This window comes from Cyclopterus lumpus, chromosome 15 (assembly GCF_009769545.1).
Source record: "Cyclopterus lumpus isolate fCycLum1 chromosome 15, fCycLum1.pri, whole genome shotgun sequence".
NCBI lineage: Eukaryota > Metazoa > Chordata > Actinopteri > Perciformes > Cyclopteridae > Cyclopterus > Cyclopterus lumpus.
Window position 1 is genome coordinate 13,552,391 of NC_046980.1, and position 14,280 is coordinate 13,566,670.

A 14,280-nucleotide genomic window follows, 5' to 3' on the forward strand; every position below is an offset into this window, starting at 1 on the left:
TTAGCTGTGGTGCAAAGGTTAGCAGAGAAGTTTCTATCCATGAATAACAAAACACAATGTGAGCAGGAGCAGCGTGATGGGAAAGAAGAGGTGCGGAAATGTAGTCAATTAGCTTTGGCTAAAACACATATCAAACCAAAACAGCTCTTTATATCCACTCAATGACGCTTTTAGTAAAGATGACAACATTTTAGGGGTGACTTCAGCTCACCGCCATCTCATCTTTCTACATCGCAGGTTATGAGAACAACTCCAGGACAGAATTTAGCTTGTATTTACTGCTGGCAGCTTTTCGATTCCTAGAAAAATCCCTCTGCAGTGTCTGCAGCACACCAATAAGTCAACAGGGATTCTAACTGTCGCTCAGGAAGATAAGGATGAAACATGTTCAACTCCATTCTCAAGTAAAAAAAAAAATGATTAGATGATGCAGTAATTGTATTCATAATTCAATTCAATTCAGTTCAATTCAGTTTATTTTGTATAGCTCAATATCACAAATTACAAATTTGCCTCAGAGGGCTTTACAATCTGTACACATACGACATCCCTGTCCCAGGACCTCACATCGGATCAAGAAAAACTCCCCAAAAATAACCTTTGACAGGGAAAAAAGGGAAGAAACCTTCAGGAGAGCAACAGAGGAGGATCCCTCTCCCCGGATGGACAATAATCCCTTGGCTTGGGAAATAATATGGCCTGATACTATAAAACTATATGGGTGCTTGGATAATGTGCAGGGTTTTATTGCTGTGCCTGGTGGCCTGATACTGATCCACATTTGTATCTATTTGATTTAATCTTATTGAATTAAATTGTATGGCCTGACTGCTGTTTCTGGAATTTCCCCTGCTACACAGGCGAAGAACAATAGTATCCCTGATTCTCATCCATTCACATTTTTCTTATTCTCCCTGTTTATGCTGCCACATACAGATAATAATAATAACACTCCCACATCTCATGGCTTTCTACCTCTCAGCGTCAGCAGTATCCAGATTGTGTCCTGGCAATCCTTCTCTATCATGATACAATGTCAGTTTGCACCAGCAAATGCACTCTTCCCTACCATTGGTATGAACCTGCTTTTACAGCCCATTCACATGAGGAAAGGCATGACGTAGATCAAATGCCAGATGTAAGAACACCCTCCATGTGAGCCACCGATCCCACATCCTGCTCACACAGCTACAGCCCTTTGAATCTGAATGTGACCCTTTTAGGGAATTTGCGGCCAAGGCGAAGGCCCTCACTGTGTCAGTGGCACTGATAGAAAGAGACAGAGGGGCAGCGTGCCTCTATTCACAGCCAACATACACATTAGCATAACTCCCATAGCGCGGGTAAACCAACTAGCCACCTGTAGCTGCACAACTCACACTCAGTAGCCTTAGTGCAGCTCTCTCACACCCACTTCATTCACTTTCTTCCTTTGGATTTCTCACACTTGCAATTGTGCTTGAGCGTGTGTGTGTGAGAGAGACAGTGCATTTTCTCACTGTTAATGCCACCAGAAGCCTATTACACCAGCCTGGTTTGAGTTAATTAAGTGAGTAGGCTTCAATGGCAAGCATAAATTAGTTTTTTATGTGTGGAGAAAAGTGCAGGGAGCTTGTTGAGCCTCTCATGAGTACATTTTAGAGGGGTAGAAAGTATCTAAAAGTAGAAGAGAGAAGAGAAAAACAACATGACTAAGAGGGTGACAATGTCTGCTATGCGTGTTTGTGGGTGTGTTTCGGACCAAAGAATCGTGTGCATATTAGAGAGATTTATATTTTTTTAAACTTAACATAGTTTCTTTCTCTCTTTCTAGAGGAGGGGTTTTGTTGCGGACAAGAGGTAGGAGGAGTGTCCTGAGGGCCACTAGGAGCCTCCCCCAGGGTTGTGATTGGCTGAAGCTGTTGTGAGTGAGTGCAGGGGAGGCCAGTAGAGAGGTGAGTGGTCTGGGAGCCTGCTAGGGGGCAGGCAGCCGCAGAGAGCAGCTACCAATGCCTCTTAAAACCTAAGGTACTCCTCATTACGGCTGCAGACTGATAGACAGCGAGCAGGGGAGGGCTGGAGACAGGTCTAAGAGAGGGAGAGGGAAGGACAGTGAGACATTGTGACCAGGGAAAGTTAGAAAATAAGCAGTCCTGTGCTCATCTTTCCTTGGCTGCTTCCTCCCTACTCCACTACCTGAGGCACACATACACACACACACAAGGAGGTGTTTCAGGGAGGCTTAGAGGGCTGACTCTGCAGGGAAGAAGGGAATTAAACACTTTGTTTTCAATCCACAGCGTCCATACTCAGGACAAAAAAAAGGGATTACAGCTTGTACGCCTGCCCCACTTGTTCCTCTCTTCACTCTGCGTTTTGTCTTCACTGAGTCACTTTGGAGACTTTGGATACAACCTTCCTGAATTGTTGGTTTCGGGCTCAGAAAGGAATGGCACTCGGACAAAAGAGCCCCAGGTGGGCATTAACCCAGGGCTCCTTCAGCTTGCCACTGGGCTTGTCACTCTTCTCCCTCCTTCTCCTCTTCCTCACCGCCTCAGCCGCAGATGAGTACGACTACTACAGCTGGCAGTCGGACAATTTCCACAATGGCCGCTTTTACACCAAGCAGCCCCAGTGTGTGGACATACCAGCTGACCTGCGCCTGTGCCACAATGTGGGCTACAAAAAGATGAGGCTGCCCAACCTCCTGGATCACGAAACCATGCCAGAGGTCAAGCAGCAGGCGGGTAGCTGGGTGCCCCTCCTGGCCAAACGGTGCCATGCTGATACCCAGGTCTTCCTGTGCTCTCTGTTTGCACCGGTGTGCCTGGACAGGCCCATCTATCCCTGCCGCTCGCTGTGTGAGGCTGTGAGGGACAGCTGTGCTCCGGTGATGGAGACCTATGGCTTCCCCTGGCCAGAGATGCTGACCTGTGATAAATTTCCCATTGATAATGACCTCTGCATCCCCATGCAGTTCACTGGGAACCACGCGACTCAGCCACCAGGTACGGCAGCTATGTGCACATACACATACCCACACACACTCCAACACACCCTCATTCAAGTATACTCACACACAAAATTATCTACGAACACATACAAGTAAATTACTTTCATTTTAGAATGGACCTTGAGATTTTGCACCACCTATAATTTCAATGTGTTTACACAATACTAAAAGTCAAGTGGCAAGCTCATTAACCAAAATACAATTCAGGTCCAATAAAAAACTTATATTTTCTTTCCAGCATACAAAGCTATGTATGTAACTTGTTTGAATTCTGTGCAAAAATCTTTTATAATCAGTTAAATTGTAATCATGAGCAAAATGCGCATTTGTGTAACCAATATCAAAAACTAAAAAAAAACTAGTTTGTCATTTGCATTGTAAATTCCGGGACTCGCCCGCTATCAACTTTACTAAGACAGATGAGTGTTTAAGAGCCTGCAGAGTCAGAAACACTGAGAGCACAGAGACGGCTGTGAGGCTCATATGGTCACAGCAAATGATGACAGATGAAAGTTTAAGTGAGAGAATAACCAGAGTCGGTGTGAGAGACAAGAGCAGGAAAAGACTACAGGGGAAAGTTCTTGAGTAAGTGGACAGTTCAGGACGGGTCCCTGCCAACTGCACACGCCTCAGGGAGGGAGAGAGACGGACTGAGGGAGAGAGACGGGAGACGGAGAGTCTCCGACAGCCAGATTGTTCACCGAGTTGAGATTAATGGACTGTGATGTTAAACTAATCTTAACTGAAAAGGTGACACACACACTCACGCGCATACACACATACACACCTTTATCAGTAGACATCCAGCAACAGCTAATCAATCAAACAACTGAGTGAATGGAGAATGTATTATTTTAAAGCTGTCATGCATGCAAATCACAAGCTAGTCTGCAAAGTGTCAATAAATGTACTAATAGACCCGAGATGGATAAAATAAGAAGGGGAATTACTCTGTGGTTTCTTTAAAAAATATTATATAATGTTTCACAGGCAGCGAGTAAGAGAACAGACAAATGGCCGGAATAATGAGCTGTGTGAGGGTGAGAGGAAACTACATAGAGAGCAAAAAGGTGTGCATGCCTGCGTGCGTGTGTGTGCACGCGTGCATGTGTGTGTGTGTGTGTGTGTGTGTGTGTGTGTGTGTGTGTGTGTATGCACCGCGACTCCTTAAGCAGGCTCTTCACAAAGGCAGTCAGCGCTAAGAGGGGGAGAGAGGGAGTTGATGAGAGTCTTGAGACAGTGGACAGGGACAGTCCCCACTGTGTCCCAGCCAGAGAGGCCTTTGTTGGGTCTGCTAGCCAGCAGGCCAATTAGCTAGAAGGCCAATTACTGAGCTCCCACTAATTAGTCGACATGACAGAACAAGAGAGGCAGGCAGAGAATGGGAAAGGCTGAAGTCTGATTGTCCTTGAGAGAGCCGAATGGAGAGGAGTGAAAGGTGAGGGAAGTGGGAGAGTAGAGAGAGGCAGACAGAGTGTAGAATAGGAGAAAAGCTGCTTCCTGCTTCACAAAAAGTGTCTGCCTCCCTGCTTTCAATATGGGCTCTAGGAAAACGGTTTATTGTTCTCATTATTCCACTTCATGCCTTTATCACAATTTCTCACCTATACCTACTTTGGTATGTTCCTGTGTGTTAGTATTTCACTTTATACACATAGTAAATGTGTTTTCCTTAACTTGACGTCTTACACTAATTTACCAATACACTCAAACTGAAAGCCAAAAAGAATGCCAACAAATAATTTTAGTACCCTCAATCAAAAATTGTGTGACATATCTTTGCTTTTCATCAATAATACTGATATCTAGCTATTTAGATCATTTCAGTATTCTCTGGTGAATTCATGCAATGCTGACTTATTCCATTAGGGAAAATGGTTGTTCTGTTTTTGTAGGACGAGAATCAACTATGTGGCACTGTGGCTTTGCAAAGCCATAACTCATTCTCTTACATGCTCTTTGAGAAGGAGGCGGCTTATACTTCATCTGTCACCTCCTCAAACAGGCAACTGTTTGTTGATCCTATCTAATCCAATAATGAGGTATTTGCTGTTAAGCAATTTGATGTAGAAAAAAGAAAAAATATGTTGAATCTAACTTGTAAAGAATACATCAAAAAGAGAATATTGGGGAAGTTTAACAATTCAATTAGAAAGCGTTGTGCGTGTGTGTGTGTGTGTGTGTGTGTGTGTGTGTGTGTGTGTGTGTGTGTGTGTGTGTGTGTGTGTGCGTGTGTGTGTGTTTGAAACTGAGAGTGAACCCATATCACTTCTTGCCTCAAGGCTCAGTCACTGACATTTTGTTAAGAACCAGAGATTCTCAGATGTGCCGATGAGGCCATCCTGAGGACAAGCTTTTGGCTCTAAAACACACATGCATGCACACGCACACACACACACACACACACACACACAGCCAGCAATAATACAAAGGAAATTCAGCTTTGAAGAAGAGTTTCCTGGGAACCCTCTGTGTCAAAGAACATGGAAGATTCTCCTCACACAGGATCACATGAGTTCTCTGGTGGTAATTCAGGTGAATCTCGGGGAGTTGGATCAATCACAGGTATTAAGCTTAATTAATGCTCTCTCTATCCAGGAGGCCCTGGTGCTATCTGAGCTATTCTGCAATTACATGATATAGCACGGTTCGAGAGCTCCTGTGGAAACTAACAGTACAGAGTCAGATTCACTTTCCACCACTCTGTCATGGCCAAAACTGAGAGAAACACCACTGCCACCTGAGCTTAGGTTGTGTGTATGGATGATGTTTGGCCTATGTGTGTGTGTGTGTGTGTGTGTGTGTGAGTGTAACAGAGGCCCATGGTGTGATTATGTGAAACACAAGTATGTAGATATAATACCAGGCAAGACAAGAAGACTGCTGACAAAAGAGGGCCCAGGCATCCAGGGAGCCAAGAAGGCCAGCTGAGCTCAGTGCTGCCCATCAACTCCGCCTTATTCAATGATGCTACCTTTAACTGCTGCCAGCATCAGCAAATCAACAGTTATGAGACACGTAGATAGTTTTCTGTTTAAGTGCATGGAGTAAACTACATAACTCACATTGCATGTTTTTTGCAGAAAATGCTCTTCAAGACAATATGTGCGTTGTCCAGTGAAAGTCGTTGAAATTGCATGGTGTGAAAGATATTGTCTGTCCTCACCGTACTCAATGATGCGGCTAGTGTAAGTTACAACCATGCTAAAGGTGACAGGCAGCACTGTCAGGTCCCCAGCAGCACAATGGGTGCTACTCATGTGGCCCTGGCCGATATATGAAAGGGAAAATGTGATCCAATGCTCTGTGCTTGGAAGACTGCTTCAGCCTTTTGAGAGTGTATTTTCTCCTCTGTAAGGGATTCCTACAGATGCAAGGAGCGTGCTGTGTTTTCGGGGCCCCGGGGGCTGCCTGTGGGCCCTGTTTAAGTCCTCCTCTGTCCGTCTGCATGCCGCATTTAAACAGATGTTAGACCATCCAACATAAATCACACGCTGCATTTCATCTCTGGCACAGTACTGTTTTATGTCGTAAGTGTTGCTGCTTGTAACTTAAAGGGCCCAAATGAGGCATGAGATAGTGACCCGCGCATACTTTAAATGGAACGTTCTTGCAAAAAAAAAAAAGGGAACGAGGCACAAAACACTGTGAAAGTGACAAGCTGTGAAATTGATTTTAAGCTAATTCATAAAATGTTACAAACATAAAATGTGATTTACAGTATTTGTGTTTAGGAAAAGGAGAAGAATCTTGGAAAGTCATGTATTGACATAGGACAAGGTGTTTCTGCACATGTTGTTACTTATGGGTGACCAAAATGATGTTGTTGAAACTTGCATTAATGCAAAGCAATTTCTGACTGCACCAACTAATTAGACGACTTGGAACATTGGAGATCTCAGTGGACAAATGTTTCAAAGAAATAATTTCACATAGATGCACAATGGAGGGAGACTGAAATGAAGAAAATGATATTAACCTCAGAGCTATGACTAAGTGAAGTTGTGCTGTTACATTACTGGACTCTTGCCGTACGTTATTTCTACTCTGGCTTGCTGTTTGAAGATTAACAGCAAGGCTTTCCAACAGACCACCCTCGTACTCAAACTACTCCCATCATCCTTTTCCTCTTACCCTCAATTGTCAAATCCCAAGAACAACAGCTCTAAAAGACAATACCATAACAATCGTCACGATGAATGGAAACATTTGAATTTCTGTGATTAAGTGCAGATGATGAAAAGCAGCGCACAAAAAGCAGTCAAGTCCAAAGTCAACCGAAGTCAAAGAATTCATAAACTGCTTGAGATGATGACAAATTACATAAATGACCACTTGTCAAAATATTTGCTGGGTAGAAATGTGTCTAGGAATGAAAACACACCGAGCCTCACAGCAGTGAATCCCATCAGAACATGACGTTGATTTTCCCGACGGAGAGCACACCGTGATGTGGGCAGTCACCGCCTAATTGATTTCTCAGCGAAATCCAAATAGGGCTATTCGGTCCAATCTCATCTAAGTTTCATGGAGGGGCTGCTTTCTATTGACACATGCTCTGGCATCAATGTAACTGGGCCTCCTGCCAACATACCACCCCTGTGAAACCAGAATGAATTACCATGGAGTCTGAATAAAACGTAACAGCTTCAAGGGAATCATTCAAAACAGACAAATCCAGAGTTTTGGCATCTCTTGCCCTGCACAGTGTGTGTGTGTGTGTGTGTGTGTGTTTCCGAGCTCTTGTCCCAGTCTTCATGTCAGCACCAGACAATTAAGAGGCCTGACCCTGAAGGCCTCGCAGGTCTCCTGCCTGTGAATGCATGGGAACCCTCAGAGGAGAAAAACTGGCCGTTACTCTTCAAGAACATGGTTCAACTCCCTCTGACACACACATACGAGCACATACACACATATATACACCCAGTGGTGGTAAGGGGGTTCACCTCCCCACGACCCGAGCAGCGAAGCATGCTAAACTTTGACCCCTTCTCATTATCTGCCCAGACGCTGAGGTTTGGAATGGGGTGATAACCTTTGAACCCTGACTTTTAACCCAGGGGCCTGGGCTGGACTGTGCTAGAATTATCATATGTGTGTGTTTGTAAGTGTGAGACACACAGGAAAAAAGAGAAGTGGGAGAGATCTGGACATATTTTGGATTGTGGTTAGTGAATTTAGCTCCCCTATTAGCACATGTTCCAAAAAAAGACTGCTTCTGATATGTAACTGCGCTATAGGTGTATATATGTGGTGTGGGCTAGATTTATATGCCACATCCTTCGCTCCCTGACCATTTCTAATATTATACCTTGTTCCGCCAATTGGCCCATGGTTATGTTTTGTGGATAAGTGCACTCATGTTAGATGTGTATTGCAGGGATTACATGGAGTTTATGTAGTAATTGTCATAATAAAGTTTTATTTGGAGAGCCTTTGGAGAAAATTGAAAGGCAGCATGAAGCATGTCTGAGTTTGTTTGTGTTTCTGAGAAAGAAGAGATGAAGGGTTTTTTAAGTGGCAGATTGAAGTTAGGAAAAATGTTTGATTAAGTCAAAATTGCCATGCTTTTCTGTCGTATAAATAAGCAAGAGTCTGCAGTAAACAACAAAAAAAGACTGAACGGGTGCACAATAACAACAATCAAGTTTCAAATCAAAGTTAGTGAGGCTAAACATGCTTTTGAGCAAAGCAGGCATGACCATACATTTTGAGTTAAAAATAAACTGAACTTGTTGCTTCGGTTTCCCCTCGCTGTTTCACAATGTGTGGTTGCTGTGTGGCCTAAGTGCTGGCTGTGTCTGTGTACTGAATCACTTTTCACCATGTTCAGCTGCTCCTGCTGTAGCATTTACCTTCCTGAGCAGCCAAGACCACGCCTGCACCACTAAAATATACAAGGGCCAGAATAAAAACATTTCGTCCAGTGTAATTGCAGGGCAAACATCAGTCAGCGTGCTGGACTGTGTATTCGCTCAACAGCAAATAGCCTCTGACAAGAGGAGGGGGGCTGCAAATAAGTGCCTCAAAAGTGCTCAGGGCTTAACGATTTCATACCAATGCGGCTTTGGTTTTGCTGACTGCACTTGACTAACAATGACCTCAAGTCAGCCGTTAGATATGAGCTAATCTGGCATTAAAACCATATGAAATGTGATTACATGTGGTTGCTAATGACAAATAATTTTCTGCCCCCTCAGTGTCGAAGGTGTGCCCTCCGTGTGACAATGAGCTGAAAGCAGACAACATAATGGAGCATTACTGCGCCAGTGACTTCGGTAAGTAACATCATTAAGTTATTATTAACATACACGGGAGCAGGGGAAGTTTAATGCAGCAAGGCCAGTTGCGTCTTCTTTGGGGCCCTATAATCAGAAAAACTACAGCTCTAATACATATTGCCTGCAGGTGGCACAAAGGTTATCAATAAAAGTTGTCAATAAAAACATCCATCAACATTAAAAATGTAATGCACACAGTTCTTTGTTAGCTACCGCCTTAGTTTTAAAAGACAAAAGTGACACTTACACCACTTTTGTTGGTGCACATACAAATAATAAGGCATAAAGCCCAATAATAAGTATTGGGCTTTATGAGGTTTTTTTTATTAGATATTTATATTTCAGTTTCTTCCGGTGACTCACATGTTCCATTAAACTATATACTTGCAGATATTTTTTGAAAATATTCAAAATGAGCACTGACATGAATAAGCAGAAAATAGATTTATTTGCACCATTCCCTCTGCTAGCACAAACCTTTTCATCTCATAAAGTGGTACAAAAAATATAATAGCTTCCAGTCGCATTTTCTAAATTTTTTTATTTTCCAGCATTCCAGTTTCACCACAAAATGACCTGCACGCGAAGCCACAGCATATTTATTCTATTACTTCTGCTCATTGAGGCTCTTGGCCCATTGTACTCCACAGCAGCTGAATTTCTGCTTGCGTGGACTACTGCCCCATTCTTTAGAGTTTATGAGATGACTATTTTCTCTCTGGTCATCCGAGTATTGAACTTCTCGTCTCTCAACCTTGGGAGACGCATGAAGAACATGGCTTATGTTTCTAAACAGATTAGTGAGAATAGTGTAACTGAAAATGAAATGTGGCAGACTGGTGCTGCACAACCATATGTCTATGCTGAAGCGAAATGTCTGCAGTTTAAAAGAGATCAAGTTACATAAACTATCTCCTGGCCATCGCCCACACCTATGAATAAACAAAACATGACCCATTATAAATTTTAAATGAATATCACATCCAACAACAACAATAAAATACATCTTTCGGCACATCGTTCACACTATGACCTGCGGCCAAAATGTAGAGTGATCGCACATAATTAATCATGACTCCCTATATTTATTTGTCTGATTAATTTCAGGATTACATATCTCAATCCTCCAACATTATTTTAATTTTTTTCAGCGATCAGATATTTTCTTAGAATGACACATATTTATTAATGTGAAAGCATATATATAGCCACAGACAGACATTTTATTGGCTAGTTATGGATAAGGATGAGTAGAGAAGTCAAGATAACCGTGATGTATGGATCTGGAGATCAAGGCAAAAATTACTGTTCAATGTTATTCTTTAGGGCGATAGCCGATTACGGCTTGATCTCATCCCTCATGAATCTTGTTACCTATTCATCTTTGGACACTGTTCACCATCAGAGAATTTGTGTTCTTCGTGTTTTATTACAGTCTACTTTTGATGTATGATCCCTCCACATTCCTTGCTGTAACATCCCACAGCCTAGCACAAATGACAAGGGTGGAAGAGAAAGGGGGGGAGGGCGGGGCATGAACATGAAGCCCACACCTGGTTGGTAGTGGAGGTTGTCTGATTTAGCTTAAAGAAAACCTGTCTCTCCTCAAAATGACAGCACACTTCTCTCTCCTTCTCTTCCTCTACACCCCTTCTGCTCGTTTTAAAGAAAGTTTGTTTGTACAAAGAAATACACACAGCTTGTCACAAGGATACTGGCCAGACTGCACAATGGGGCCCACTGAATATGAGTGGGCATTCAACATGCAGGGGGGGAAATTATTTTATCCTTCCTATCTATACTAAACACATACATACACATGAATGCATTCATTCAGGGAAAAAAGACACACAAACATATAGGCACACAAATGCGGCACAAAAACACACAGTGAAGGAGCTGGATGTGAATCAAGATGGGGACAAGAGGCAACTCAACACACACATTCCTTATTGAACATGCTATCGCTTCATATGTACTGTATACGTATAAGAGGGTACCAAGGGGTGTTTATACAGCCCAGAAGTGAAATGGCGATCTTCCAACAGGCTTGGGTACATAGCGATGCTTCATACCGACCCTTCGCCTTTGCACGGCCAATGATTAATTTCACCTGTCAAAACGTTCCCCAAGAGAATTCCTCTCTCAAATGCTTGGCAGGTCAATTTGAATCTCTCACATGTTAAACTCATAAACAGAAGGCTCGTGGGAGATGCAAGTTAGTACTTCATGAAGTTGATAAACCGGAATTTGTTGAAACTAAACTCCTGGTATGCTAAGAACTGTGTACAAATTGGTATCTGCTCTGTACTCTGTGTTGTAATGTAAGCACAAAGTACACACAATATCTCAATAGAGGAGCATGAAATGTACAAAATGTAATTGTTACATAGGAAGTGATATACATGAAGAATGAGACCAGAAAGGATGATATTAAAGTGATTACATACAGATAGAAGAAATCCAACGTCAGAACCAGTGCTTTACACTGAAAAGGCAGTGAAAATGAGTTGGAGTTCTTATCTTAAAGTACTCCCTAAAGGTTTAATTTGACATGAAACCCCATTATGTGATGTGTAAAATCCTGTAATAATAAAAAAGACAGCACCAGACAGGCCTTGCAAGTTTAATTAGGCCTATATTTTCTGAAAGGACAACAAACATATTCAACCCAGTTGTGAGAGAAAAATATTGACCTGCCATGTCATATAATGACTAGCATTCAGTGATGTAAAAGACTTGCAATTTGCTTATAATGACTTGTGACTTGGACTCACCCTCAAGGGCTTATTAAGACTTGACTTGAAATAGAGTTTGTAACTCCAAAAAATGTCCTCCTTTTTATTTATGGCTTTTTCCCAAGTCAGACACACAAACATACACACAGGATCCAGTTTGTATACGTTGCAGGAGAGTTTAAATGATGATACTCGGGAGAGGTGTAAAATACTGTAGCTGCGTCTTTTGGCACCGCAGTGCTGGTTTTCAGGAAGAATAAATGTCACAGCTGCTCAAAGTAGAAAGGAACAAGGGAATCAGAATGACACATTCACAGCTTCTGGGTGTAAATATCTGTTTTATACAATAAGATAAAGACTTAAAAATATATCTCCCTCTCTTCTTCCTCAGCCCTCAAGATGAAAATCAAGGAAGTGAAGAAGGAGAAGGGTGACAGGAAGCTGATTGCAGCACAAAAGAAGAAGAAAGTCTTGAAGCAGGGTGTGCTGAGGAAGAAAGACCTGAAGAAGCTAACCCTGTACATCAAGAATGGCGCCAACTGCCCGTGTGCCCAGCTTGACAGCCTGGGGTCCAACTTCCTCATCATGGGCCGTAAAGTGGACCAGCAACTGCTGCTCATGTCCATTCACAAGTGGGACAAGAAAAGCAAGGAGCTTAAGTTCGCCATCAAGTACATGAAGTCTCATCAGTGTCCCACCTACCACACGGTCTTCCAGTGACGCGGCTCGCTGCACTGTTTGCACAATCCACTATAGCTCCCCACATTCCACCCGGTTCCACATAGATCCAGACTGTGTGTCCCTGAACCCCAGATCCCTGCACAATCTGTTACCAGCACCGCAACATAGTCCTACACGGGGTAGCAGTGCAGCCAAGCATTTATTTTCTCAGCTTTAACATGAATCAAGTTGTCAAGGGGGTTGTCCTGATCTGCTTAGATGAATCAGACATGTCTATGTTGGAGAGCGGAAAAGCTGCACACTCGGCAACTCCCTCCTAACAATAAAAAAGACCTGAAGAAACAGCAGATTTTACAACAATTTGAAAGAAAAACAGACGTTGTAATCTACCCCCCCCCCCTTACACACACACACACACACACACACACACACAAACACACCAATTTAATGGAATCTTCCTTAATAATTGTACTTTCCTCTTCTGATACAGTGAAACAATATCCGACAGAAGGTTCATCAAGACAGTGGCATTGAGAAATGAGAATCTAAAGATTTGAGGTAACTTTTGGTGGGAAAACATGTTTGATAATGTAATGAGAGGGGGAAAGCAGGGTTTGATTCAGTGTGAAAAAGAGAAATGATACACATGTGGGCTGTGCAATGAGCGCCCAGGAAAAAACATCAAAGCAAAGACATGTAGATGATCCACATAAATGTATGTTTTAATAATGTAAAAAGTAGGTAATTCAGATGAATGCTAGATGATTAGGAAACTGGGCTTATTTCTTTTATCCCTGCTGGGAAAGAAGAACAATGGTACGAGACAGACTGGAGGACTGGAGGATGCTTCACCTGACTGTACAGCAAAAATTTTTGTGGCCTGAAAGAGGGAAACTTGAATATTCTTTTGCTTTTTCAATTGGAGAGCGAAGGAGGTAAAGGCAGAGAAGACATCTTCCTGAAAACAAGTGGAGAAAGAAAGAGAGAGAAAGAGACTCTGGACAGAACCAACAATGTTGGGTTGATACGTCTCTGGTACTCGCGGCTTTTCACTATCACTCTTCAAATGTTTATTTGTTTTTAACTTGTTTTGCTTCAGTTAAACTTCTATTGTATGGAAGCAGGAATCATACATGCAGACATAGCACCTAAATTCACTGTTGCCGTAGCAGTAAAAGATGAAGATTTAACTTTGACAATATTTTCTAATCAGTTAACCTGTAAGTACTGTAGTTGTGTTACTGAAATACATCTTTGTTTTACAAAAAAAGAAAATGAATAAAATATATTTGACATTTTTATAAAGAATCTTTCTTTGAAATGTGTCATTTCTTTATCATTGTGATTAAAGCACAAAGGGCTCACTCATGAATCTTTGTCTGCTTTCGTCACAGACTGCACACTTACATAATAAATTCAGTTTTCTTATGATTCCATATATACATACTTTCCTGGCTCCGTGTGAAGCTTATTCTCTAACAAATATATAAATAGAAAAGTTATAAAAAAAAGGTTAACCTTTGACCAATTAAATTGTTCCTACCAGCCAATCAGATGCAGTCATTGAAATTAATTTATAAACTCTTTA

The 14,280-nt window shown here is 42.2% G+C and overlaps 1 protein-coding gene across 1 annotated transcript; it reads left to right on the top strand.

Moving 5' to 3' along the window:
• Positions 1-2,014: 2,014 nt before the first annotated feature.
• sfrp5 (secreted frizzled-related protein 5) lies at positions 2,015-13,955 on the top strand. Its single transcript, XM_034552213.1, has 3 exons — positions 2,015-2,987; positions 9,193-9,270; positions 12,403-13,955. Exons 1-3 carry the CDS (start codon positions 2,429-2,431, stop codon positions 12,729-12,731), a joined length of 966 nt encoding a protein of 321 aa, XP_034408104.1. The 5' UTR covers positions 2,015-2,428; the 3' UTR covers positions 12,732-13,955.
• Positions 13,956-14,280: the final 325 nt, after the last annotated feature.

Excerpts from the sequence above, each read along its gene's own strand:
- sfrp5 (XM_034552213.1), top strand. The coding sequence starts at position 2,429 with ATGGCACTCGGACAAAAGAGCCCCAGGTGGGCATTAACCCAGGGCTCC. Across the intron at positions 2,988-9,192 it reads CCACGCGACTCAGCCACCAG|TGTCGAAGGTGTGCCCTCCG; the intron begins GTACGGCAGCTA and ends CTGCCCCCTCAG. Across the intron at positions 9,271-12,402 it reads TTACTGCGCCAGTGACTTCG|CCCTCAAGATGAAAATCAAG; the intron begins GTAAGTAACATC and ends CTTCTTCCTCAG.